Here is a 24,635-nt window from a genome sequence, read left to right on the forward strand (position 1 = left end):
AGTTGAGTTGCGGAAATTGGACCTGGGACAAATCTGTAAACCGGTGATAAAACAGCATTGCTAGCAGAGCTGAAACCTGTATCAGGAGCAGACCTGGCCCACAGTCAGATACCGTATGTCCGCTACAGGCGGATCTAATGGCTTTTATGCGGATCCGGCCCAAAGGAAATTGCTATCTGGGTGTAGACTGGTGAATGACCCATCACTAGAGACATATGCCAAATTTCTTGTTTTTGTCCATGAGAGTGTATGGAGATGGGTATCACAGATCAGCCAACGATTACATTGTTACAGTGCAGTTATTTTACAACAGAACAAAGCAGTTTGGCACAGGAAATGCTACAAATCCACCTGTAACAGTGAGCATCTGCAGCATGCTAAGATTCGCTACTAGAAATCATGTGAAGCAGGCAGGACTCAGTGTCTTCAGAAAAGACGCGATAGACCATCTTCTGAACCAGCAGCAACACCTGCAACTGTATCAAGTCCATCTAGAGGGACACTTGTTCAGCAGCAGCTGCTGCCAGCATAGATAAGTGCTTCTTCTGTCAGAAGCAGACAAAAGAGCGTCTTCATGAGGTGTCCTCTTTCAATGCAGGCAACCAACCAAGAACTATCAGTAATATTTTGAAGTCAATGACTTTTAACAGGTAGCCAGTGTAAAGATGCTAGGATGGGGGAAATATGTTCATATTTTTTGTGTGTGAGCAGCTGCATTTTGTATAAGCTGTAAGCTCTTTAGACAGGTATTATTACAGTCAGCATAATAGCATTGCAATAGCATTGCGATAGTCCAGCCTTGAGATGACAAAACATTAATTTCTCGGCCTCTGGTCAGGACTTCCGTATCTTTGAAATGTTCCTTAAATGGTCAAATTACGTTTTGATCTGTTTTATGTGATTACTTAGTGCTAGGTCCTGGTCAATTATAACTCCTAGGTTTTTAACACTTGTGGATGAGGTCAGTGGAAGATCACTATATGTAGCCTGTGATGTGGATAGGATATCCCTCATCTTTTTAGAACCTAAAACCATGACTTCTGTTTTATTTGAGTTCAAAAGCAGGAAATTATTCGTCATCCATGTCTTTATATCTCTTATACATGTGTCAAGTTTGGCTAATGGTGTTAATTCATCAGGTTTTATGGAGAGGTATAGTTATGTATCATCTGCTAAACAACAGGGGCCTCAGTACTGAGCCTTGAGGCACTCCACATTTTACCATAATCTGGGTAGATGGTTTATTATGGACCTGTACAAATTGTTGACGGTTAGGAAGGTATGATCTAAACCAGTGTTTTTTGACCTTTTTTGTGCCACGGCACACTTTTGACACTTAAAATGTCCCACGGCACACTAACACACTAATCCTGTGTGAAGAAAAAATAAACATACCATAGCCTAAAATTTCAAATAACACACAGATATGGCCTTATTATGGCTTCTATGCAAGACCTGCTCAATTTAACAAGCGCCCTCTTGTTTTTTGTAGATGACTATTTTGTAGGCTCATTTGTAGGTGACTATATCTAATTTAATTGTTGTTTTGAACTGGATATGTGATGATTCTGTGAATACTGGATATGGGGCCTCCGTTGTACAACGCCTGCATACCACAAATAGTGCAATCATACAATCAAAGCGAGTGCTGATCAAATTTTCAAGCCTAAGTAGTATGTCATTGTCTATGGTGTCAAAGGCAGCGCTGAGGTCCAGGAAGACCATATCGATACAAGGCTAGGTTTTTTGAGGGAGGGCTTAATAACAGATGTCTTAAACGACTGTGGTACATGCCCTGATAGCATTGAATTATATATAATTTAGAGCAAAACATTCTCCAGGAAGGGGAGAGCAGTCTTAAGAAGGTGAGTAGGAATAGGGTCTAGTGGACTAGTTGTAGATTTTGATGAGGAAATTGTGGAGGTGAGATCTAATATATTGTGTATATGTAAATTAATTAAATGTTGTTTGAGGTCTCATCTGTGATTCTGTGATTTTGCTATCTTTCAGCAATGGAGTATGTGTATTTGGTGAAACTGATTGGTTATTGATCTTATCTCTAATTGTTTGACATACAATCATAATACTTACATTCAATCATACTGTTACAAATAAGAAAATAACTGTTTTGTGAACTTTATTCAACATAGCCAGTGATTTAGGCAAAATGTATGGTGTTAATTATAATGAAATATACAAATTCACAAAAATAGGGTTAAAACAGGTAAAAAAAAAAGACATAATTTTTCTCCATGTTCAATGACCTCTAAGGACAGTCCAACCACTCTCCAAAAATTAATATTTCAATCCCACAGAAACCACATAGGCCCCCTGACTATCAGTGAGGTCATGAGAAGGCTGTTCCAATGAATAGAAAATCGATCGTGTTTTCTAACACAATTTATTAAATACAGACAAATCACAAGTTTAAAAAATACGTTTTAAAATTCACATTTTAAAAAGTGACAAAAAATTGCACCAAACCCGAAGTTTGAATTACTTAAGAAACAAACAAATAAGTGTCCATCCGCCAGTGGCCTAGCCTAGGCCATGGAGTCAAGTGTCGATGTGCTGTGTGATGTGCTGTGCGCGAACAAATGTTCAAAAGTGCCCAACATGGCAAGTCAGGAATGAAGCGATGAGGGCTCACAGGTCCGTGTATGATGGACCCTGACCGTGACACGTTATGTGTGTGTGAGAATGCATGTGTGAGAGGGAGTGTGTGTGTAAGAATGCATGTGTGTGAGAGAGAGTGTATGTGTGTTTGAGAATGCATGTGTGTGAGAGAGAGTGTATGTGTGTGTGAGAATGCATGTGTATGTGAGAGTGTGTGCATGTGTGTGAGATGTGTGTTTGAGAGAGAGTGTGTTTGTGAGATTGCAAATGTGTTTGTGTGTGAATGTGTGCATGAGAAATGTCTTAACTCCCTATAGCATGTTGCTTGGCTGTGTAAGTGCGATATCCTGCAACTTTCTGCTTGGCTGTGTGTGTGTGTGTGTGTGTTTGTGTGTGTGTGATGTAAGGAGAAGCAGCAGGTGTCTCCTCCTGGTTGGAAGCCCCTCCCCCTTGTGAGTCTACCGCTCCCCCAAACAGATGATGCCCCACCCCCTCTGCATGCTGCTGCCACAGGGGTGTCACACACACACACACACACACACACACACACACACACACACACACACACACACACACACACACACACACACACACACACACGGGTGTCATTCTCCTGTGGGTCCACATGGATATATCAGTCATGTTCTGAGCCACGTGTGTTCACACACACACTACAGACCCATATGTTCACATGTATGCACACACACGCACAAACTACAGACATACAAACACTACAGGCACACACACAAGCAGTATAGTATAATATATATAGTATATATACTCTTTTGATCCCGTGAGGGAAATTTGGTCTCTGCATTTATCCCAATCCGTGAATTAGTGAAACACACACAGCACACAGTGTACACACAGTGAGGTGAAGCACACACTAATCCCGGCGCAGTGAGCTGCCTGCTACAGCGGCGCTCGGGGAGCAGTGAGGGGTTAGGTGCCTTGCTCAAGGGCACTTCAGCCGTGCCTACTGGTTGGGGTTCGAACCGGCAACCCTCCGGTTACAAGTCCGAAGCCTTAACCATTAGGCCACTGCTGCCCCAAGCATGCACGAATATACACACACACACACACACAGCCACACACACCATGTACAAACACACTCGTAAATACACACACACAGGTACGCACACCCATCCACACCAACTCTCACACACACACACACACACACGCCTTCTTTCCCATGGGTCCATTTTAGAGCTGCATGTTCTCCAGTCAGCCTGTCCTCCCAAAGTCACACACACACACACATACACTACTAATTCTCAATAGCATCTACAACATCTACACTAAAACACTATTAACTCTCTAAATATTCCACACACAAGCATACAAACAAACACTCACACACACAAACACATAATCATCACCAAACAGACTCAGACACACACACACAGACACAATGCATGCCCTGTACATACACTCCCTCAACACACATTTTACACCCAATATACAAGCCTACCCCAAACAACTCACACACACACACACACACATTTCACTCACACGCACACACAGCTGAACTCACTGTCCTGCATATGAGTCTCCGGAACACTCCGTCCTGTGGTGCTATATATATGTGAAGAACTGACCATGCCTCTAGCCTGCAACATGACACACATGCAGATATATGGTGTCCACCAGGACCACACACACATGGACACACACACACACTACACACACACATCTCCTGACACACCCACACTCTCAACTCACACACACTGTTTCTGAGTTAACTACCGTGCCAGGGGTTAGCTACAGTATGTGGACTTCATGAGAAATGCCCTCTACAAGCAGTGATGTTAAAGATTTTAATAGAAATAAAAATGCCCTCTACAAGCAGTGATGGTAAAGATTTTAATAGAAATAAAAAAGCCCTCTACAAGCAGTGATGTTAAAGATGTTAATAGAAATAAAAATGCACAACAGAATAGCAGGACTAACAGAACTACTGCACTGACCTTCATAACTAAAGCATTACATGTTATATGCTACACACCCTTATGATCCCAAATCATTTTTGACTAATTTAAATATTAGTATTTCGGCAAGTTTGACTAATTTAAATATTAGTATTTCGGCTTCACTGAAAATGAGCACTACCCTCAATGCATATTTAATAACTAACTGAATAATCCCACTGGTAAAGAGTGAGTTGTAGTGTGGTGGTTAAATCCGTCGTCATCTACAGGAACATCACAGTGAGACTATTCCACTCACTAATGTACACACACCATGCACGATCCTACAGTCGATCCTACAGGTCATAAAATGATTCTGAATTTATTATGGATGTAGCGATGCCCCATGATACATATGTGTGGAGATTACAACCGGTTGGCATAAGAAATGAATTGTGATGCATTTTGTAAACAGAATATGGCGTAATTTGCTTTTAATCCTAATTTGTCTGCAGCTCAGGCAGTGTTTCCTGCCTAACCTCTAAAATGCTGTGTAAGGTAGGCCTACTTTTGCTTTGGTAAAGTTGCACATAGCTCTTGCCTAAGCAACACATGCCTCCATCCTTCACTATGTTATCCAAAAATAAATAAATAAATAATAATGTCATAGCTCTTTCATTGTAGAGCAACTTTACCAAAGTAGAAGTAGCCTACTGTACCTTAGACAGCAGCCTCTCCTTGCCCGACTCTCTCTCAACAGACACGCCCCTCCTCTGCACACACATTTAATCCAAACATTCACGTTGGCACATAGGCTAATGTAACGGATGCCAGCTAGCTTAGCTGTGCTTGTGGAACGTTGGTAAACCTCACTCCCCGACGCCTCAAGAGTGCTGCTGGCATGCGAGCCAGTAGCCTGGGCTATTGGCTCAATTGTTAGCGCGCTCGCCTCCCGATCCGAGGTGCTGCTGTTTCGCGGGTTCGAGTCCAGGCGTGTGCAGGGCTGAATAGCGCAGGTTACACTAGGAGATGACTGGCGAAATTGCTATTAAATTCGGTTAGCATCTTTAGCATGCTGCAAAATTTGTCCAAAACTATTGAACTATTGCATTCATGTTGACTGCCAACTTCTTACAATCTCAATCCCAATGTAATGGATAAGTCTTTTCCCAGACTCAAAAGGGCCTGTCCCAAGGAGAACAAGTATTACTTTGAAACTTAAACACAAGTGGGGAAACTGAACAGTCCAACCAGTAGACTATGATAAACTAGCCAACTAGGCTACTTTGTTTACAATATTTCCAGGCTTCAACCAGTGCTGCTGACAGCTGAAGCAGCAGACAGAAAGAGGTAGAGCTGTCGGAGCCTAGCTAACAAGCTATATATATCCTCCTGAGAACCAATCTATAGACCTATGTCCTCTGTAGTGGACATAAGTTCTAGATGCATACCCCTTTACCTCTGAGCTATTCTATCAATTCCTGTGGTCTTTTAAAGAGGACATCCTGGGCTTTCTAATGATATATCATGTGATTGGCTGGGTTGCTGGGAACCTCCTCTTCATGGTTCTCAAAAATGTTTGACATCAAAACAAGCACATTTTATGGAAGGAGGAGAGATAAGTCAAATAGTGTCTTCTTATTAAGCATTCATTATGATGGCAATATATGGTCTTGTTAATGAAAATATCAGGAATCATATGATTAATTTTGAAAGAAGTTAAGTTATTTACATTTTGAAATAATAGTGTAAATATGAATGTCCATTATAATGGACACCAGGACCAAAATATTTAGATTTTTTGGGAAATTTAGGAGATCATTTGTATAGGATGAACAATCCAGAAAAAAGAAATACAACTGTCCAAAAAGGCAAATAAAGTAGTCTAGAAGGATAAATAACATTTTCCCTTATATTTGGTTAAGTTTACTCTTAATTTAATACCACTAAAAGCATAATTTGTCCCTTTTTGTCTATTTTCATGGCTACCTTTTCATACTAAAACGGTCCTTTTGTCCACCACAGGGGACATGCTATAAAATTTGTTTTTTTTAATCCTAAATAGAAAGGAAATCACACACAAAAAAAAGAAATTGTTGGACACTTTTTTTTCTTGGTTCCCAGGATATAAGCCTAATGTAGCCTAGTAGCTAACAAGCTATAATATCAGCCTAATGTAGCCTAATAACAGTAAGCTATAATATCAGCCTAATGTAGCCTAGTAGCTAACAGTAAGCTATAATATCAGCCTAATGTAGCCTAGTAGCTAACAAGCTATAATATCAGCCTAATGTAGTCTAGTAGCTAACAGTAAGCTATAATATCAGCCTAATGTAGTCTAGTAGCTAACAGTAAGCTATAATATCAGCCTAATGTAGCCTAGTAGCTAACAAGCTATAATATCAGCCTAATGTAGTCTAGTAGCTAACAGTAAGCTATAATATCAGCCTAATGTAGTCTAGTAGCTAACAGTAAGCTATAATATCAGCCTAATGTAGCGTAATAGTAATAGTAGGCTATAATATCAGCATAATGTGTGCTGTCATGAATATATAATCATAATTTCAGTATTTTTATCAGTATTTTATATCAATATAATATTTTAATAATAATATTACAAATATTATAATTATAATATATATATATATGCCCCCTCCTCACAGGAAACAATGCTGCAGCTTATATGAAATTAAAACCGTGAGAAAATCGCATTGTGAACTTAAAATCGTGAATCGTACCGAATCGTGAGTTGAGCATATCGTTACATCCCTTTAATTCATCCACTTCACACACTCATTCACACATCTGAAGACAATAACACTGTTACATTATTATATTCATATCAACAACAATTCTGCTAATATGGTGACACTCTGTACAAGTAACATAAAGAGAAAGTTAATGCAGTTGTACCCTTGACCTGACATTTACACATAAAGTATACATGAATATGTCCACCCTTGACCTGACACTTATACATATATATATACATGAATACGTCCACCCTTAGGGTGGAGGATGACCTCTCTGTCCCATTTGGGAGTTCCAAATGAACATAGGTAATGTGTGTAAAATGTGTGTGTGTGAGTGAGAGAGAGAGTAGAGAGAGTGTGTGAATGACTGCATGCATGTACATGTGTATATTTGGGTGTGTTAATGTCTGTGTGTAAAATGTGTGTGTATGTGTCTGTGTACAGTCTCAGTCCAGGACATCAGACTCTTGAGCTGCCAGCTGCCTTCAGTTTCAGATCATCAGTGAATCCATGCAGCTTTCCAGACATCCAGGCTACCCAGACCCTGAACCACAGAGAGAGAGAAAGCAGGAGAGAGAGAGCAAGAGAGAGAGAGAGAGAGAGAGAGAGAGAGAGCAAGAGAGAGGAAAGCAGGAGAGGAGTGGGAGAGAGAGAGAGAGAGAGAGGGGGGGATAGAGAGGGAGAGAGAGGAGCGGCAGAGAGATAAGGAGGGGAGGGAGAGAGGAGTGGGAGAGCGATAGAGGGGGGAGAGAGAGAGGGGGAAAGAAAGAGAGGTTATATATCCAGAGGTCTAAATCCGACCTTGGGATGGAGGGAGGTGTAGGGGATGGAGGGAGGTGTAGGAGAGGGAGGGATGGAGGGAGGTGTAGGGGATGGAGGGAGGGAGGTGTAGGAGAGGTGTAGGAGAGGGAGGGATGGAGGGAGGTGTAGGGGATGGAGGGAGGTGTAGGAGAGGGAGGGATGGAGGGAGGTATAGGGGATGGAGGGAGGGAGGTGTAGGAGAGGGAGGGAGGGAGGGAGGTGTAGGGGATGGAGGGATGGAGGTGTAGGAGAGGGAGGGATGGAGGGAGGTGTAGGGGATGGAGGGAGGGAGGTGTAGGAGAGGGAGGGATGGAGGGAGGGAGGTGTAGGGGATGGGGGAGGAGTGCAGATACCAGTATGGACAGGGTGGAGGTTGCAACTTCACTCTGTCTAAAGCCAACATATATATGTGTCTCAGTGTGTGAGTGAGTGTGTGTGTGTGTTTAACATACATGCGTGTTCCTTACAGTGTGTGTATGTGTGTGTGTTTATGTTTAACTCATTGAGTGCCACATGCGTTGAGTGCCAAAAACGTAATATTACGTTTTTAGCTTTTTTTTTAATTACGAAACTAGACACTCTAACACACCTTATATGTGATTTTGGGAACTCTGTGATGAATGGAAATGAAATATATGATGATCGAAAACTCATGAAAACGCAATCTGGACATTTTATCTTAACTCGGTTGCCGCTTTGGGTCAAATCAGTGAAGCATGCACGTCAGGTCAAAACCAGGCCATTTTCGTGGGTCTATCACTAGGTGGCAGTCTCGCCAGGTCTCGCTGATCACTTCCCGGAAAGTTTACACAAGTAAGTAACAGGCAACACTTCATATTTCATGAAAAACGTTATATCTCCATTTAAAAAAAAAACCCAGCGATTTTGATGTAAACTAGCCACTGTTTAGCTTGGGATTTCTCAGGAACAGAGGCGTGTAGAAATACACGGTTTGCACCCACTGAGAGCTTAAAGTCTCACCTTTTAAACGAGCCATTGTATGTGTTCATAGCTATAACACAGAATATGCTGTGGCTGTACAAAAATCATCAACAATGGTCTAGATTGCTGGCACTGTAGGACAAAGCTCCCGAAAACAGCTTGGCATTCAATGAGTTAACATACATGCGTGTATCCCACAATGTGTGTGTGTGTTTATGTTTAACATACATGCGTGTATCCCACAGTGTGTGTGTGTGTGTTTAACATACATGTGTATCTCTCAGTCTCTAGCGCATCTTCCTGGAGATGGCCTTTCCAGCTGATCCCACAGCGATGAGTGACAGCAGCGTGATGAAGGCTGAGCCCAATAGCAGTCCCCTGCTTACACCTCCTACGACAGAAACAGCCAATCAGATCACACCAGCAACATGCTCACCCCCCTGGTGCAGCTGTAGCAAATCAGCTTGCAGTAATGATCTGTATCTGTATATAACAATATCATATACTAGCATTTGTGTAAAAAAAAACAAAAAAAAAACAACACCCCTGTAAGATATTTTAGTCAAATATTAGGTGGTTTTGGCCCTGATGATTTTAACCTGATCATGACTGTGCCACTTGGTTAAAAGATCACCTCTTGACCTGATCATGGCTGTGCCACCAGATTATAGGATTACTTCCTGACATGATTGGGACTGTACAACTTGGTTAAAGGGTCACCTCCTGACATGATTGGGACTATGCCACCTGCTTGGCCTCTGACCTGTCTTCTCTTCGGGTGCCTCCAACTCTAGAAGGAATGCAGTTGGGGATCCCAGCTCTTCCTCAGGAGGCTCAGTTGCCATGGGAACCACCACCACTACCTCCTCGTCCACCTCGACCGTCTCTACCACTGGACACCCAGGGCACTGTGGGCAGGGCGGAGCAGGTTCCTCTGCCGGAGCAGGTTCCTCCACAGGGAGAGCTTCCTCAGGGACCACAGAGGCTGGTTCTTCCTCAACATCTACAGCAACAGCACCTTCAGCTTCCTCTGGGACTGGTTCCTCCTCAGTTGCATCGACTACGACAGGAATCACTTCCTCTTCTGCAACCTCCTCAGCCTCTTCTTCCACAGCTTCTGGAGGAGCAACTGCAACAATGTCCTCCACAGCCTCCTCTTCTACAGCCTTCTCCTCCACAGCTTCCTCAGGGGCGGCTTCCTCCTCTGCTTCTGCTGGTACAACTGCAACAACCTCCTCCTCTACAACCTCCTCCTCTACAACCTCCTCCTCTACAACCTCCTCCTCCACAGCTTCCTCCTCCACAGCTTCCTCCTCCACAGCTTCCTCAGGGGCGGCTTCCTCCTCTGCTTCTGCTGGTACAACTGCAACAACCTCCTCCTCTACAACCTCCTCCTCTACAACCTCCTCCTCCACAGCTTCCTCCTCCACAGCTTCCTCCTCCACAGCTTCCTCAGGGACGGCTTCCTCCTCTGCTTCTGCTGGTACAACTGCAACAACCTCCTCCTCTACAACCTCCTCCTCTACAACCTCCTCCTCCACAGCTTCCTCCTCCACAGCTTCCTCAGGGGTGGCTTCCTCCTCTGCTTCTGCTGGTACAACTGAAACAGCATCCTCTGCAGGAGTTTCTTCTTCTGATGGAGCAGGGGCATCTTCCTCCTCAGCTGGAACAACTGAGGCAACTTCCTCTGAGGCAGCATCTTCTGCAGTTTCTTCTGCGGCAATTTCTGCTTCAGTTTCTTCTTCAACTGGGGCAACTACTTCCAGGGCAGTTTCTTCTTCTGCAGCTTCTGGGGCAGCTTCTTCCTTGACTGGGACAACTTCCTCTAAAGCAGCTTCTTCCTCTATAGCTTCCTCCTCAGGGGCAGCGTCAACTGGGATGACCACCTCTGGTACCACCACCTCTGGTACCACCTCCTCTACCACCTCTTCCTCTGGTACCACCTCCTCCTCAGCTACCACCTCCTCCTCAGCTGGTTCAGCTGGAACCTCTTCCTCAGCTACCACCTCTTTTGTTACCACCTCCTCCTCAGCTACCACCTCCTCTTCAGCTGGTTCTGTTGGAGCCTCAACTACAACAGGTTCTTCTGGAGCAGGTTCTTCAGGAGCTGGTTCTTCTGGGGCAGGTTCTTCTGGAGCTGGTTCTTCAGGAGCTGGTTCTTCTGGAGCAGGTTCTTCAGGAGCTGGTTCTTCAGGAGCAGGTTCTTCAGGAGCTGGTTCTTCTGGAGCTGGTTCTTCTTGAGCTGGTTCTTCAGGAGCAGGTTCCTCTGGAGCTTCCTTAGGTGAGCTTCTCACCTCTATAGCATAATCATGACTGTCTGCTGCACTCCCCACAAGTTCTGCAACAATCATTTACAGAAAACACAGTTACTAATCAGGAGCAAATAAACATCAAACATAACCACAGGGAAGACTATAATATATTTTTATACTGTCCTGTGCACATAAGTACTGTATATCTATTGGGTGGTGAAATGAATGCATTGCCTACACAGTAAAAAGATGACTGATAATAATAATAATAACAACAAGAATAATAATTATTATCATTATTATTATTATTAGAAATAGTAGTAGTAGCAGTTACTGTTAAGTGCTACATTGTAGTTATCTCCCTTTTGGAGTAATGAGACTAGTGGTTGGTCGGTCTCATCATAAGCTCATTAGGGGTAAAACACTCCTGTGGCATAGTAAGCCACACATGGTCTGTTTGAGCATGTTACAGTGAGTCATGAGAGACGACCAAATGCAAAGGTTGTTGGTTATATTTAACCTCTATGGAGATGTTTGGTAGTCTGCCAAAAACAGATGTACTCTATGCATAGCATTACAGATAACATACGTTATATGGAGAAGCTGCTTAGCACTTACATAACATAACACATAATAACCCCCCCCCAACACACACACACACTTTGATGCCCCCAGCCAGTGTGAAGATTAGTTGATTATTGGTTATGTATATACAGATAAAAGATTATACTGGACACTATATGTCACAGACATGCAGTATATCCAGATGCCCTGCTCCTCTAACAGGAGTCTTCCTGTAAATGTGTAAGTGTGTGTGTGTGTGTGTATGTGGTGTGAGTGTGTGTTTTGAGTGTGTGTGTGTGTGGTGAGTGTTAGCTTTCAGTCAGAGCTGCTCTCCAGTTGGCATGCAGGGTATCCCTTGCCCTGTCAGATCCCATCTCTCTCACACGACAACGGTGTTACATCCAGGGCTTGAAAACGAAATTATTTTTCAAACGTTCCGTTCCGAACGGTTAAGGTAGGCCTATGTTTAACGTTTTCGTTCTTGCATGCGTTCCGCCACCAACATATCGGTCCTGAACCAGTTCGGAACGCAAAATATCGTTTGTTCTTAAAGTTCCGGCAGTGTTTGGCGGGCCTATCAAGTCTATTTTTGTGGACTTTACCTTAGAATAGACGTAGGCTACTCATTATTTCCCCTTGATTTAGCCTATACCGTAGCTATGCCCAAAAATAATAAATCACAGGCGGCATCCAAAAACATTTAGATGGGCTATCCATCCCATAGCCTACAGACTTACTGTAGGCCTAACCTATGCCTATAAATAATTTCTTATCAAAAATATTTCTGGATACGTGCTAAACTCCTTACCTGGTTGTAGCCTAAGTTTTATCCATATGGAGATCTTCAAAGGCTTGCGCTATAATTCCAACCCTGTTTATAAACGAACCTGTCTGTTGCTGACAAGGCCTATCTCAAATTTCCCGTTTAACTCTTCTACATAGAATAGGCTATAATTGTGCAAACATTTCAAATCCCGACTTTAAAACGACAAGGCGTGGACAGGCAAAATAGGCTATTACGCATAGGCTACAAACAATTTCCAAATCAGTTTCAGTAACCTACGCTACGAGCTGGCCTAAGATCCGAAGTGGCAGACGGATAGGTTACATTACAACAGCAAGACAAAATATACACATTTGGACCAAAGGTCTATTTATTTGTTTTTTGTTTTTTTCAAACTGCAGAAATCAAATTATTAGGCTGTTATTTAGAGAACGAAAAAAAAAAACGTTATTAACCGGTTTTGTGGATTTCAGAATAACGTTTCTGTTCCGGAACAGTTGAAGACCATTTTGTTTTCGTTTCCGTTTCCGCTCCTCGTAAAATTCCGTAAAATTCCGTTCGTTTTCGGTTTTCGTTTTCGTTCCTTGAACCGGTTCGGAGCCCTGGTTACATCACATCACACACACACAGTATATTACATGCAGTAGAGCAGGGTGGGGTGAGGTGTGTGGGACTGTCACACACACACCCTGTATATAACATGCAGTAGAGCAGGGTGGGGTGAGGTGTGTGTGTGTGACAGTCACCTGCTAGAACTCCTCGACACATTCGTTAAGTTCATCAACAGCCACGTTCCATTTATGCCATGGCTTCTGTCTGTGTACAACAGGTTCTTTGATAACTAAACCTGCTTTATTAAGGTGGAATTTGGCTGGAATCAAACTGTCCCTAATTCTTGGATATAAATGTGTGTGTGTGTATGTGTGTCCCTAATCCTTATGGATATAAATGTGTGTGTGTGTTAGTACAGTGATTACTTTCTGCTGGTGGATTAGTGAACAGGTGAACCCCAGAGCACTACAGACAGAAATGTGTGTGTGTGTGTGTAAATGTGCAGACTTACTGATGGGTGCACCAACGCACAGATGAACCCCCAGCAGCAGCAGCAGCAGCAGCAGCAGCAGCTTCATGCTCCTCATGATTTCTCCGACAGGAATCAGGAACTCCCAGAATGCAACAACTAGCTGTTCAGCAGCTCAGCAGCGTTCGGCCACTCCTCAGCGCTCGGCTCTCGTCAGTCCTCAGCGCTCTGTTCTTCCCTCGCTGACCCAGACGTGCTGGTGTGTGTGGAGCGGGTAACGTCCCTGTTCCCTACTTGCCTTCTCTCTCTGAGGGGTCTGGAGGCGTGAGCTGCCCTGCAGACTGAGGGATTGTGCAGCACATGTGGAGATGCCCATATAAGAGCCAGGGGGTGCAGCCTGTCACGGGAGTAGGAGGAAGGGGTGTAGAGAAGAGGAGAAGAGGGGGTGTAGCCTGTCACGGGAGTAGGAGGAAGGGGTGTAGAGAAGAGGAGAAGAGGGGGTGTAGAGAAGAGGAGAAGAGGGGGTGCAGCCTGTCACGGGAGTAGGAGGAAGGGGTGTAGAGAAGAGGAGAAGAGGGGGTGCAGCCTATTATGAGAAGGAAGAGGGTGTGTGTGTGTGTGTGTGGGGGTGTTGAGGGTGCACAGATGAGCTGAAGTGGAGGTGCAGACATGGCTGATGAGGCATTTCATTGCTGACTCACTGGCACCCCCTGCCCCTCTTTAGGACTATTTCCAGGCCTTAGACCCCCCCCCCTCCATCCTCTAGGACGACACTGTTCCACTAAATGTCCCATATTAGCCATATAGCAGTTAAAGAGTGTAGCTTAGGGTCTTGTATTAGCAAGTACTAGTAGTTTTTAAAGAGTGTAGCTTAGGGTCTCATATTAGTCATGTAGCAGTTAAAGAGTGTAGCTTAGGGTCTCATATTAGCTATATTAGTCATGTAGCAGTTAAAGAGTGTAGCTTAGGGTCTCATATTAGCTATATTAGTCATGTAGCAGTTAAAGAGTGTAGCTTAGGGTCTCATATTAGCCATGTAGCAGTTAAAGAGTGTAACTTAGGGTCTCATATTAGCTGTGTAGCAGTTAAAAAGTGTAGCTTAGGGTTTCATATTAGCTGTGTAGCAGTTAAAGAGTGTAGCTTAGGTTTTCATATTAGCTGTGTAGCAGTTAAAGAGTGTAGCTTAGGGTCTCATATTAGTTATATTAGCCATGTAGCAGTTAATGAGTGTAGCTTAGGGTCTCATATTAGCTATATTAGCCATGTAGCAATTAATGAGTGTAGCTTAGTGTCCAGTCTGTTCTAGGGTCAGATGGTAGGACCAGAGCCTGTTTACGGAGAGCCGGGTCACTCCCTAACTCCAATCCGTTGCAGTTCCGCTAGGGGCGATCACGAATTTGTCTTTCACCTGGTTGTCATTGAAAAATCGAAGATTTGATTGTGGTTTCTGCAAGCTCAATATGGATTATAGGTCAAAAGTTGAGTACTTACGTCCTTTCAATTTCTTACAGGTTGGGTCGTTGTTGCCCACAACACACTAGCTTTCTGCTAATGAATGACGTCATTGACGCATTTGAAAGGCTTTTTAGAACAAATAAGTGACTCAAAAAATATAACACCCAGCTGTATGTATTTTCTCTGCCCCCTCTTTCGAGTGCAACATTCAAATTTCTGGGCAAAAAAATTATATCCCGAGAAACGTGGATTTTGAGGGGTACAGCTCCATAGACCTCCATTCATTCTGCACCTTGTTCCACTCACGTGGAACCAGAACAGGAACTGCAACCAGTTCAGAAACCGGAAGTTTCCCGAGAGTGTCTAATAAGGGGAGAACCGCCATTCTCTGGAAGGACCTCTCTGGGCAGTCATCATGGCATCTCTGAATATGGTGGTTTCGGATGTGAAGATTACTGATCTGTTGTGTGCTACCAGTTGACCCTCTGCATTCGAACAGTAGAGGTGTATTTGTACTCGAACAATAGAGGTGTATTTGTACTCAAACAGTAGAGGTGTATTTGTACTCGAACAGTAGAGGTGTATTTGTGCTCGAACAGTAGAGGTGTATTTGTACTCCAAGATCAGTTGCACTCGAACAGTAGATGTGTATTTGTACTCCAAGATCAGTTGCACTCGAACAGTAGATGTGTATTTGTACTCCAAGATCAGTTCCTTGAATTTCCCCTGGGGATCAATAAAGTATCTATCTATCTATCTATCTAGTTGCACTCGAACAGTAGATGTGTATTTGTACTCCAAGATCAGTTCCTTGAATTTCCCCTGGGGATCAATAAAGTATCTATCTATCTATCTATCTAGTTGCACTCTAACAGTAGATGTGTATTTGTACTCCAAGATCAGTTGCTGTTCAGATGTCAGGTACTGTTCCCATCATGTAGAGTAGGGGAAGCTCCATCGTCATGTGTGTGTGTGTGTGTGTGTGTGATGTCAGTACGGGGAAGCTCCATCGTCATGTGCTGCCCAGCGTGAAGACCTGCTGCCTGGGAACGGCATGTCAGAGTGAAACGGAACACGTGTCACATGTCTTAAGAGAGACATCTGTGTGTGTGTGTGTGTGTGGAGCAGCCCAACATGAGAAGTGTGTTCAGAGCCATATGCTTGCATCAGGAAGTTGCTCTCTGAGTCTACAAGGAGGCCTCTGGATCAGTAGGGACGAGTGTGTGTGAGTGTGTGTGTGTGTGTGTGTGTGTGTGTGTGTGGGGGGGCAGTCTACACAGACGCCTGTGGATCAGTCATGGGACAGAGGAAGAAATAACCTCACAAACACGGCAGCCATTCCACAGTGAAGTTAACATATTTTATTTCTTTTAAGTGCCACTCATGCATATCGGAGGGGTGGGGAGGGTGGGGCAGGAGTAGGAAGGGGTGGGGCAGGAGTAGGAAGGGGTGGGGCAGGAGTAGGAAGGGGTGGGGCAGGAGTAGGAAGGGGTGGGGCAGGAGTAGGAAGGGGTGGGGCAGGAGTAGGAAGGGGTGGGGCAGGAGTAGGGAGGGGTGGGGCAGGAGTAGGAAGGGGTGGGGCAGGAGTAGGAAGGGGTGGGGCAGGAGTAGGGAGGGGTGGGGCAGGAGTAGGGAGGGGTGGGGCAGGAGTAGAAAGGGGTGGGGCAGGAGTAGGGAGGGGTGGGGCAGGAGTAGGAAGGGGTGGGGCAGGAGTAGGGAGGGGTGGGGCAGGAGTAGGGAGGGGTGGGGCAGGAGTAGGGAGGGGTGGGGAGGGTGGGGCAGGAGTAGGGAGGGGTGGGGCAGGAGTAGGGAGGGGTGGGGAGGGTGGGGCAGGAGTAGGGAGGGGTGGGGCAGGAGTAGGAAGGGGTGGGGCAGGAGTAGGAAGGGGTGGGGAGGGTGGGGCAGGAGTAGGAAGGGGTGGGGAGGGTGGGGCAGGAGTAGGAAGGGGTGGGGAGGGTGGGGCAGGAGTAGGAAGGGGTGGGGCAGGAGTAGGGAGGGGTGGGGCAGGAGTAGGAAGGGGTGGGGAGGGTGGGGCAGGAGTAGGAAGGGGTGGGGCAGGAGTAGGGAGGGGTGGGGCAGGAGTAGGGAGGGTGGGTGGAATTGACGATCCTATTGACACCTGGAGTCATTTTACAGCACTAAACTGATACAGAGAGCAGCGGGGCGCAGGCGGGCAGAACCGCCCACTTGCCCGGTCGCCGGGGCAGAACCGCCCACTTGCCCGGTCGCCGGGGCAGAACCACCCACTTGCCCGGTCGCCGGGGCACAAAGTAAGAAATCGTGCAATAACAGAATGGACAGGGTGTGAGGAAACAACAGATACCAGAGATGACAAAGACAAAGTCAAAACGGCAAAAAAACAAACAAACAAAAAAAAACAAACAAAAAAAAAACATCATAGAAACACTGAAACACTGAATGCGGAACCATCGTACAGGTAAAAGGTAGTGTCACACAAAAAGCCATTTTCATCACATATATACAATATAGATATATACATACGGCATCACCCTCTGGTCTCGACAATAACAAAATACTCTGTACTCTTCCCCCTTGTGTGAGTTTGCACCCCCCCCCCCCCCCCCCCCCACGGCCAGAGGAACAAGAGGACAACTGTAGAGACACGTATTTACAGTAAGCACAACACCAACACTGAAGAAAAGAGGCCTCCGACACACCACCACACCTGGGCAATCTCCTCCGACATACACCACTATGACTGCCTGGGCACCCTGCTTTGACCAACCCCACTATGGCAGTCTCCACCAAGAAATGTGGCATTCCCAAGGCAATCTCCTTTGAGAACCACAGTGTTGCCAGGGCAATCTCCTTTGAGAACCACAGTGTTGCCAGGGCAATCTCCTTTGAGAACCACAGTGTTGCCAGGGCAATCTCCTCTGAGAACCACAGTGTTGCCAGGGAAATCTCCTCACGACCACCCCAGTCCAGGCTCCCCATCACATCGCCCCTCGGTCTGGCAGCCCCTCGGTCTGGCTCCACAGTAATCTCTCTGGCAGGTACATCTCCACGGGTAGTACAAATGAGTTGTCATCAGAGACGGTTAAATCTCGCACACGTAAAGATACAGAAAAGCTCTCACACACACGCAGAAAAGGGACTATACACAGACACACACAACTGACTGATCATACGGACATTTCTCTTTCTCTGCCTTATTCTGGCTAATCGAGGCTAGTAGTAGCAAGTTCATTTCCCCAAGTATCTCCAATCACATTGCTATCAGCGGAGCCATTCGACCAATCACATGGCACCAGCTGCTTTGGATCCTCTCTGATTGGTGATTGGTGAAGATGCAGACAACATTGTGCTTTTATTTTCACATCTGCCAAGCAGGCTGTTTCAGGTTGTGGGACTGGTGAGTTTAGTTTCACTTTAGCGAACATTGGTGCCAGTTAGACTAACGGGGCAGTGTGGTGAATTTAGTTTCATTACATTGTGATATGTGGCCTTTGGCCTCGACGGAGATCTGCATTCTCCATGTGCCCTTCTAGTTCACTATAATTCCCCCTTAAGTGCTTTGAGCTCAGAGCTGCGTGAGGTTCTGATTGGAGACATGGAGACCGATTCTCCTTCCTGCTGCAGCTGTGTGTGCAGGGGGGTGGGCCGGATTCTCTAACGCGTTTTGAGACGATGCTCACTCATAATGGTGTCCAGGGGGGTGGGCCAGATTCTCTAACGCGCTTTGAGACGATGCTCCCTCATTATGGTGCTTTGCATGTGATCACACTGATTGAAAGCCACAGACCCGAAACGATAAAAGTCCTGCCTTCTAAGATAGCGTTTGGTGGCGACAAGGCATCGAGTCGTGTCCGAATCACATATTGGTATAAAATGCTGCCTTCTAAGATACCTTCGTTGTGACGAATTTCATGTTGCTTTCAACGTCCAAAATGTTATCTAATTATGAGCAGCTGTTGGTAACTAGCAACAGCTGAGAGATGCCAAGAGCTGTGCAGTGAAACGTTACGTTATTCTGCTTTCGGGTGTCACGGCAACAGCATTCTGTGTTGCTATCTTGCTAGGCCGTCCGAAACAAAGTTTACAACTGGTACCCTGATGCCCGCTACGGCAAGTGACTCGTTAGACAGCTGCCTTCTGTTTCGGACACAGCTACTCTCCTACCTCAGCCTGGCAGTCACTCCCCGTGGGCACGAAGAGCCGGCCCACGCCAACGCAGAGCCGGCCCACCACGCCAACGCAGAGCCGGCCGACCACGCCAACGCAGAGCCGGCCAACGCAGAGCCGGCCAGGAGTGACTACCTCCACACTGCAACGCAACAGCAGGGAGGGCAGTTCACACGTTCCATTTGTCTCGTAAGTGGTAACTGGTGACAGGGAGGGCAGTTCACACATTCCATTTGTCTCATAAGTGGTAACTGGTGACAGGAAATGACGTCACATCTAAGTACATACCAAGTTGAATGCATTTCCAGATGCTACAGTTTGTTAGCAATTGTTAGGAAAATGATTTACTAGTACAAATCAGATGCACCATAAACTTGCATCTCCTGATTTCAACACTCTACATCAGGGGTGTCAGCTCCTACTAGGCAGCGGGCCGGATTTGTTGGAATGAGACCTCGTGGGGGGTTGTGGTCATTGTCATTTTCATGATCATTTTTCTGCATGGGCATCAGAGTTGTGTTTGATGATCCTCTACTCACCCGCAAACCAGGGTTGTGCACAATTCTGCTTCCTGTTTGCTACCTCTATTGAAATGCAAGTGAAATTCAAGAATTGAATTGGAATTTAAGAGCCAGTTTCAATTCAATTCTGGAATTTTGCACAAGCCTGCCGCAAACTAGTAGCTTACAGATCATCTACTGCTGTCTATCCTGCCCTGCGAACACTTCAATGTCAGGTTTTGCACAAGCCTGCCGTAAACTAGTAGCTTACAGATCATCTACTGCGGTCTATCCTGCCCTGCGAACACTTCCATGTCAGGTGTTGGCCTCTTCCTTCCTGAGGATGCTTTGTAGTTTGTAGCTTTTGTAGTTTGTTTGGTTTAATCGATTTATCACAGAAATGGCTAATTACAAATTGTTGAAGACAACTGGACGCGAATATCTTTTCTTTCTAATTTCCCTTCCTACACAAACCATCAGGAAACCTGCTGGCGGGCTGATCTGGGGGTGCGTATTAAACCTGCTGATCTGGGGGTGCGTATTAAACCTGCTGGCGGGCTGATCTGGGGGTGCGTATTAAACCTGCTGATCTGGGGGTGCGTATTAAACCTGCTGGCGGGCTGATCTGGGGGTGCGTATTAAACCTGCTGGCGGGCTAATCTGGGGGTGCGTATTAAACCTACTGGCGGGCTGATCTGGGGGTGCGCATTAAACCTGCTGATCTGGGGGTGCGTATTAAACCTGCTGATCTGGGGGTGCGTATTAAACCTGCTGGCGGGCTGATCTGGGGGTGCGTATTAAACCTGCTGGCGGGCTGATCTGGGGGTGCGTATTAAACCTGCTGATCTGGGGGTGCGTATTAAACCTGCTGGCGGGCTGATCTGGGGGTGCGTATTAAACCTACTGGCGGGCTGATCTGGCCCCCAGACCTTGTTTGACACCCCTGCTCTACATTTGGCACTAACGTCTCTGAAAACCTGCACACACACACACACTCTCAGTCTCACACACACATTAACACGTCATCAGCACAAGGGAACTCTTAGATGGGTATCATGATTAGTTCTGGGCACATTGTCAGGAAACCACAGTGCACTGCCCACCAGGATGACTGTGACACAACAGATCAGGAGTGTGTGTGTGTGTGTGACCCTGCCAGTTTGAGATGTGCATGATTAGAGTCTGACTGTCCAGATCACCATAGTAACCCAAACACAACAAAGACCTTCTGATTGTCTCTGGCCCATTAGCACAAACCTGCCCCTGTGCAAATCATACTATATGAAACACACACACACACACACACACACACACACACACACACACACACACACACACACACCTTGGAACCCTGTGAAATTGCTTTGTGCTCATCACGGGACAACTCTGATCATTACTCCAGTATGGTGTACAAACATTACATGCATAATATCACACTCTCTCCCTCTCTCACTCACACACACACACACACACACTACATGTCTGCAGGGCAGAACTGATTGCGAACGGCACAAATACTGATCATGATGATTGCTTTACAGGCCAGTCTTGATCTGGAAAGGTTTGGGTCAGGTTGGAGGGGCAGAGGGCAGGGGGGGGGGCATTGGGCAGGGGGATACCCCACAGGAGGGGCAGAGGGCAGGGGGATACCCCACAGGGGGGGCATTGGGCAGGGGGATACCCCCAGGAGGGGCAAAGGGGAGAAGAGTTTGGCTACATCCAGATTACCATTGCAGACCTTGGTGCCGCTCACACTCACACACACACCAACCCATAATGTCTAATTATACATGCCCATGGCAATCCTGATTGACATCAGACAGACCTTATGAGACAGAGAGAGTGAATGAGTGTGTATGTGTGCATGTATGAGTGTGTTTGAATGTGTGTGTGTTTGTGGAGATGTCACCTGGCTGAGGGTGTGTGAGAGTGAGTCAGAGGGAGAGGCTGCGGAGGCAGAGACAGGAAGAGGGACGATGTGGAGTGTGTGTGTGTGTGTGTGGGGAGAGAGATAAGAGACAGGAAGAGGGACGATGCGGAGTGTGTGTGTGTGTGTGTGAGAGACAGAGAGAGAGAGAGAGAAAGAAGCACCAGGCGGGCGGGGGGGGTTGGGGCACAGCTGCACACAAGAGGCGGGTGTTTGGGGGGCGGAGGCTGTAGGACGGACCACGGAGGACATAGTCATCACTTAAACAAACCGCTAGTAAATGTGATTGTCTTCAAAGGAACATCATTTTTTTTTTTTCAGTTCTGTTTTCTCATAAAAACCCCGGGATAGTCAAGTCACTAGTTCCTGTTCTTTCTCTCCGTTGGTGCATTTCACCTTTTCTTTTTTTCTTTCTTTTTTGGGGGGAGAAGTCCCAACCAGCCCTTCAGTTCATCCATCTATCCATCTATCATTCTGTCTGTCCATCCTGTGTTGTCTTCCCACTCTGGCAGCAGATCAGTCATCTCTCCTGGGCTGCTCCGCTGGGCTGTGTGTGTGTGTGTGTGTGTGTGTGTGTGTGTGTGTGTGTGTGTGTGTGTGAGAGAGAGTAAGAGGAGAGTTTAGACGATGGAATCCCAGTCAAAGTCGTCCTGGATGTCGTCGGCTGGCATCTGCCGCATCTGGAAGTTTCCAGGAGGCATCATGTGCTGCTGATTCATCTGGGGAAGATGACCTGAGGAAGAGAGGAGAGGAGGAAGAGAGGAGAGGAGGAAGAGGAGGAGGAGAGGAGGAGAAGGGGGGGAGAGGAGAGGAGGAAGAGAGGAGAGGAGGAGGAGGAGGAGGAGAGGGGGAGGAGAGGAGAGGAGGAAGAGAGGAGGAGGAGGAGGAGAGGGGGGGGGGGAGAGGAGAGGAGGAAGAGAGGAGGAGGAGGAGGAGAGGGGGGGGAGGAGAGGAGGAGAGAAGAGAAGAGGAGGAGGAAAGGGGGAAGAAAGGAGGAGAGAAGAGGAGGAGGAGAGGAGGAGGAAGAGAGGGGGGAGGAGAGGAGGAAGAGAAGGGGGGAGGAGAGGGGGAAGAAAGGAGGAGAGAAGAGGAGGAGAGAGGAGGAAGAGAGGAGAGGAGGAGGAGGAGAGAGGAGGAAGAGAGGGGAGGAGGAGGAGGAGGAGAGGGGGAGAGGAGGAGAGAAGAGGAGGAGAGGAAAAGATGGGAGGAGGAGAGGGAGATAGGAGAAAACGTTGATGGTCAACACACATGCTATCCCACCCTAGAGCAAATATACAGTCACAACAGTGTGAGAGCAGTGATAGCACACACACACACACACACTCAGCGTGGTGGGTCCATGGTGGGCCCTGCACACACACACTCACACGCACGCACACACACACTCACACGCACACGCACACACACTCTCCGTGGGGGGTCATGGTGGGCCCTGCACACACACACACACACACACACTCTCCGTGGGGGGTCATGGTGGGCCCTGCACACACACACACTCGTGGGGGGTCATGGTGGGCCCTGCACACACACTCACCGTGGGGGGTCATGGTGGGCCCCGCGCTGCTCATGGGGGGCATGTGGGGATAGCCGGGAGGCCCCATCATGGAGGACATGGTCTGTCTGCTGTCCATGTACATGTTTCCTGTACACGCGCACACACACACACACACACACACACACACACACACACACACACACACGCACACACACACACATTAACATCATCACATTAATACTACACTCTCATTATCTCTAGCGTAGATTAGATACGATTAGATCACATTCAGCTTTGTTGTCATTGTGCAGAGTATAAGCACAGAAACAACAAAATGCAGTTTGGGTGCAGAAAAGCAGGAAAGTGCTATGAGGCTTCACCACACTATACTAACTCACTATACTAACTAACTAACTCACTATACTAACTAACTAACTCACTATACTAACTCACTATACTAACTAACTCACTATACAGTGGGCATCGCTTTCAAATGACCACTTCATTCGCGCATTACGCGGCGTGAAGCTGCGTGAAGCTTTAGTACCACTTTCAGCCACTGTGCGTCGCTCTGCCACTGTACATCGCTCTGCCTGCCGTCCCTTACATAATTGTTGCCGAGAGTAATCCCAGCCTACGAATTCAATAACAAAATAAATCATGCATAATTAAACATTACCTCGATTTAGGCTACTTGGGTATGGCTTAAGGCTTGACTACACGAAAATCGAAATCGAAATTTGCTGTCTACATTATTGTCAGTGTTGGGGTTAACGCAACTACGCAAATCAAAACAGTGGTGTGATAATTGAGCCAGTAGAGAAATAACTGTTCAGAATTAATCTGTAGCCTTGGGTAGGCTTTTGCAGAAAACAATGTTGTTGCCGATTTAATACTATCTGGCGGCGTTTTTAACAGGCTACGCAATAGAGGCTTAGACAACTATGACCCACGTTTTGGTTTCGTAAATTAATTTGCCCTACTTCTTGACTGCAATGTAGTCAATTGACTGCTTGACATGTCATTTTTATTTTTCTGTACAATAAACAATTACATCTGCTTTATGCCGCAGAATTACATTCATATTTGGCTGACTGCAAACGTGCCACTTCCCTCCCCATATTCCAAGATTAAGATAGTATGAAGTGCTTTTTGTATAGGCTACTATCATAAAAAAATAGTTAAAACGAATAGCTATTTGCAATTTGACAAAACACTGGTCCTCATTTTGCGAATGCGAGGACGATATGAGCCTGTTGCATTTAGTTAGATGTCCGAGTCACGCATAATGTTTGAAAACCACTGGCTCGTAATCACAATAATTTAACACACGACAGTTGGATAACCTACTTCATCATGTCCCCATGCCTACATTTTTGTGAGTAGCATAGAGATCGTTAAAAACAATAAAGTATGGCTCTCCGTTTGGGACATCGAAAACTTATATTTTTAATAGACTACCGTCGAAG

General features: G+C 46.1%; 2 protein-coding genes across 22 annotated transcripts in view; both read right to left on the reverse strand.

Annotated features, from left to right (window-relative positions):
* Positions 1–7,279: 7,279 nt before the first annotated feature.
* Positions 7,280–14,091, reverse strand: LOC121706745 (fibrous sheath CABYR-binding protein-like). Of its 7 annotated transcripts, none has more exons than XM_042088741.1 (6): positions 13,683–14,091; positions 11,165–11,357; positions 10,549–11,053; positions 9,740–10,281; positions 9,289–9,410; positions 7,280–7,820 (listed from the first exon to the last, which is right to left on the reverse strand). In XM_042088741.1, the coding sequence occupies exons 1-6, from the start codon at positions 13,756–13,758 to the stop codon at positions 7,810–7,812; spliced, it is 1,449 nt and encodes a 482-aa protein (XP_041944675.1). In that variant the 5' UTR covers positions 13,759–14,091; the 3' UTR covers positions 7,280–7,809. The 7 variants fall into 7 exon arrangements, with proteins under 7 accessions (XP_041944675.1, XP_041944674.1, XP_041944670.1 ...); XM_042088740.1 differs by having other exon boundaries at positions 9,740–10,407; XM_042088736.1 differs by having other exon boundaries at positions 9,740–10,518.
* A 4,814-nt stretch (positions 14,092–18,905) lies between these two features.
* foxj3 (forkhead box J3) overlaps positions 18,906–24,635 on the reverse strand; it is a 103,648-nt gene continuing 97,918 nt past the window's right edge. For 2 of the 15 annotated variants that reach the window (XM_042088734.1, XM_042088733.1), the window contains 2 exons: positions 23,206–23,313; positions 18,906–22,401 (listed from right to left, as the gene is read on the reverse strand). In XM_042088734.1, coding sequence (XP_041944668.1) covers positions 22,289–22,401; positions 23,206–23,313 — 221 coding nt within the window. In that variant the 3' untranslated portion in view covers positions 18,906–22,288. The remainder of the gene's footprint in view (positions 22,402–23,205; positions 23,314–24,635) is intronic. The other 13 variants (XR_006031146.1, XR_006031143.1, XR_006031147.1 and 10 more) reach the window with 13 other exon arrangements.

This window comes from Alosa sapidissima, chromosome 4, assembly GCF_018492685.1.
Source record: "Alosa sapidissima isolate fAloSap1 chromosome 4, fAloSap1.pri, whole genome shotgun sequence".
Taxonomy (NCBI): Eukaryota; Metazoa; Chordata; class Actinopteri; order Clupeiformes; family Clupeidae; genus Alosa; species Alosa sapidissima.